The following is a 3,781-nucleotide window of genomic DNA, read 5'->3' on the forward strand; positions in this document are numbered from 1 at the left end:
GGGTGCAGGATGCAGGGATGGGTGCAGGGTCTTGGAGGGAGTGCAGCATCCCGTGTGGATGCAGGACCTGGCCATGGGTGCAGGGTTTAGATGTGGGTGCGGGACCCCAGCGGGGCTGTGGGACCCCAGCGTGGGTGCACAGAGTGACTTGGAGTGGGTGCAGGGTCTGGGTGCAGGGTCCGGGTCCCGGGTCCCGGTGCGGGGTCTGGGTGTGTGTTCGCTCCCCGGAATCTCCTCTCTCTCCTCTTTACCAGCCGCGCACGGGGTGCCAGAGCTCCACAACCTTCCCGGCAGAGTGCACGAAGTACACGGGGTGCATGGCGGCTGTGGCACAGGCCTGGGACAGAGGGGACACTGAGCTGTGACAGGGACAGAGGGGACACCGAGCTGGGACAGGGGACACTGAGCTGTGACAGGGACAGAGGGGACACCGAGCTGGGACAGGGGGGACACTGAGCTGGGACAGGGGACACTGAGCTGTGACAGGAGGGACACTGAGCTGTGACAGGAGGGACACTGAGCTGGGACAGGGGGGACACTGAGCTGGGACAGGGGGGACACTGAGCTGGGACAGGGACAGAGGGGACACCGAGCTGGGACAGGGGACACTGAACTGTGACACAGCCGGGGACAGGGACACTGAGCTGGGACAGGGGACACAGAGTGGGGACAGGGACACTGAGCTGTGACACAGCCGGGGACAGCAGCGACACGCGGCGCTGACACTCACATGGAACGGGATGAGCGCCAAGGTGCTTCCCAGCGGGAATTGCTCGAAATCCAGCTCCCCATCCACAGCCTCCACCTGCCCGTGCTCCTGGGTCAGCCCCACCAACCTGCGGGGACACTGCTGTCACCTCCCGCCCCTCCCGTTCCCTCCCTCACCCCGCAGCCCCCCGCGGGTGTCACCGGAGCTGGGGGTGGCCCTCGATGGCAGCACAGCCCGGGGGTCCCTGGTCGCGGCCGTGCAGGCTCAGGGCGGCCCAGCCGCAGTCCAGCAGCAGCTGCCCGCGGTGGCGATAGTGGCCGATCACCCTGCTGAGGACACGGATCGCCACCTCCTCGGGCCGGCACGAGCCCAGCTGGGTCTGCTGCAGGTCTGGAACGGGGGGATGAGGGCTCAGCCCGGAGCTGAGGCACCCTCGGGGGGTCCCGGGGGTCCCGGGGGGCCCGTCCCGCTCACCGTAGAAGAGGTAATTGCCCGGGTGCACCTCGGTGAGCTGAGACATCTCCGGCACCGGGTGGCTGCAGGACGGCGTGGAGCCGATGGTGGCCTGGGGACACGGGATCCCCTCCCGCCGCAGCCTGGGGTCACGCAGGGGGCACCTCTGGGTCACCCCCAGGTGAGCAGAGGTGGGTCCTGCGCCTCTGGGTGCCCCAGATGTGCCAGGGAGCCCCCAGACACCCAAGGGAGCCATCCAGATGTGGCAGGGATGAACTCAAGGTGTGCTGGGGACACATCCAGATGTGCCCAGGTGCCAGCCAGATGTGCCCGAGAGCCCCCTCAAAGGCTCAGGGCTGGTGTGTGTCCCTCCAGATCCCCCCCAGATGTGCCAGAGCACCCCCCAGATGTGCCCGAGATCCACCCGTGTGAGCAGGACACCCCCCAGATGTTTTACAGCACTCCCAGACGTGCCTGAGAGCCCCCAGAGGTGCTGGAGACCCGTCCAGGTGGTTCTGGGAGCCCCCAGATGTGCTGGGCACCTCCCCAAGATGTGCGAGGGTGCTGCCAGATGTGCTCGGGAGGCCCCAGCTGTGCCAGAGATCATCCAGATGTGCCAGAAATCCCCACCCCGGGGATGTTCCAGGGCTCCCTCGGTGGTGCCGGGACCCCTCCCAGATATTTCCGGAGTCCCAGATGTGCCCGAGCAACCCCCAGATGTGCCCAGATTTTGGGGAGGGGGTGGCATTTGGGGGTTCCCCACCACGACCCGGGTTGGGACGGGCCGGTGACCCCCAGGCCGTGTCCCCAGGTGGGGACATCGCCGTTCCTGGAGCTCCCTCCCCCTTTTCCCATCCGGCCGCAATTCCCTGCAGGATGCGGACCCCCGCCGGGATGAAAGGGTGGCGGGGACGAGGGAGGGGACAATGGCCCGGGTCACAACCCGACACCGCAGCCACATCAAAGGCCGGCGGCGCCGCCACCACCCCCCGGCTCCCCCCGAGGGGGGCTTTGAGGGCCCCTTTATGGGGGCGATTCGCATTTCCAACCCAGAGCCGCCTCCGTGACCCCTGGCGTCCCCAAATCCCTGGAATCCCGCTCATCCCGGCCACTCACGCGGTGACAAATTCCAGCACGGCGGCCGTGGTGTCCCTGGCGATGGCCTGGATGGCGGGGATGTCGCGACAGCCGTAGGTGTTCCCGCAGTGGGCGTAGACCCCCACCAGTGTCACCCGCTCCGGGGAGCCCAGGGCGATGGCGCGGGCCAGGCCCAGAGCCTCGGGGTCCGAGGGACGGATCCCGGCTGGGGAGGGGACATGGGAAGGGGTTGGAGGGGGTGGCTGGGGGGGGACACGCTGGGACAGGGCCCCCATGGAGTGTTCTGGAGGTGGGAAGGTGGGAATGGGGTTGGGAAGGATGGGGATGGGGCTTTGGGGTCGCTTCTGGCCTGTTTTGTGGGCTGGGAAAAATGACTTTGGAGGGGNTCTCTCTCGGCTCCCCTCGGTCCCGGTTCGGTCTCTCTCGGCTCCCCTCGGTCCCGGTTCGGTCTCTCTCGGCTCCCCTCGGTCCCGGTTCGGTCCCTCTCGGCTCCCCTCGGTCCCGGTTCGGTCCCTCTCGGCTCCCCTCGGTCCCGGTTCGGTTTCTCTCGGCTCCCCTCGGCCGCCCCTTCGCGCCTGGGCCGGGCCGGGCTGGGCGTGGCTCCCCCGGGCAGGGCCGGGCGGGGCGCGCTCCCATTGGCTGCGCGGGGCATGGGGGCGTGGCCAAACCTGGAGCCCTGCCCCTCTCAGCCCCGGAGTTCGCGGGTTCGAGTCCCGCCCGGGGCTCTCCCATCGGGACGGCTCCAACTTGGGCCGGACCGGTCCGGGCTGGGATCGAGGGCACCGGAGGGGCGGCGTCACCCCCTCCCCCCTCCACCTCTCCACGGCTCTTCCCCGGGGGAATAAATGCCTGGAAGCGGGAGAAGCAGCTTTATTGAGCCTCGGTGTGGGTGCAGCGCCTGGGGGAGCGCGGGGGTCTCAGAGTGGGCGCAGCATCCCGGCGTGGGTGGGGGGACGTGGAGTGGGTGCAGGGTGCGGGCATGGGTGTGGGGATGGGTGTGGGGATGGGTGCAGGGTGTGGGCATGGGTGTGGGGATGAATGTGGGGATGCAGGAATGGGTGTGGGGATGGGTGTGGGGATGCGGGGATGGGCACGGGGATGGGTGCGGGGATGGGTGCGGGGATGGGTGCAGGATGCAGGGATGGGTGCAGGATGCAGGGATGGATGCAGGATGCAGGGATGGATGCAGGATGCAGAGATGGATGCAGGATGCAGAGATGGATGCAGGATGCAGGGATGGGTGCAGGATGCAGGGATGGGTGCAGGATGCAGGGATGGGTGCAGGTTGCAGGGATGGGTTCAGGATGCAGGAACGAGTGCAGGATGCAGGGACGGGTGCAGGATGCGGGGATGGGTGCAGAGATGGGTGCAGGATACAGAGATGGATGCAGGATGCAGGAACGGGTGCAGGATGCAGGGATGGGTGCAGGATGCAGGAACGGGTGCAGGATGCAGGAACGGGTGCAGGATGCAGGGATGGGTGCAGGATGCAGGGATGGGTGCAGGATGCAGGGATGGGTG

At 67.9% G+C, this 3,781-nt stretch overlaps 1 protein-coding gene across 2 annotated transcripts in view; it reads right to left on the minus strand.

Annotated features, from left to right (window-relative positions):
- Window positions 1-6: 6 nt before the first annotated feature.
- The window catches only part of LOC107214912 (D-threo-3-hydroxyaspartate dehydratase-like), a 10,148-nt gene continuing 6,373 nt past the window's right edge, over window positions 7-3,781 (minus strand). For both annotated transcript variants that reach the window (XM_015650723.1, XM_015650713.1), the window contains exons 4-8: window positions 2,279-2,465; window positions 1,184-1,305; window positions 910-1,099; window positions 731-836; window positions 7-337 (exon numbers count right to left, since the gene is read on the minus strand). In XM_015650723.1, coding sequence (XP_015506209.1) covers window positions 248-337; window positions 731-836; window positions 910-1,099; window positions 1,184-1,305; window positions 2,279-2,465 — 695 coding nt within the window. In that variant the 3' untranslated portion in view covers window positions 7-247. The remainder of the gene's footprint in view (window positions 338-730; window positions 837-909; window positions 1,100-1,183; window positions 1,306-2,278; window positions 2,466-3,781) is intronic.

The sequence above is a fragment of the Parus major genome, chromosome 2, assembly GCF_001522545.3.
Source record: "Parus major isolate Abel chromosome 2, Parus_major1.1, whole genome shotgun sequence".
In the NCBI taxonomy this organism is placed as follows: Eukaryota; Metazoa; Chordata; class Aves; order Passeriformes; family Paridae; genus Parus; species Parus major.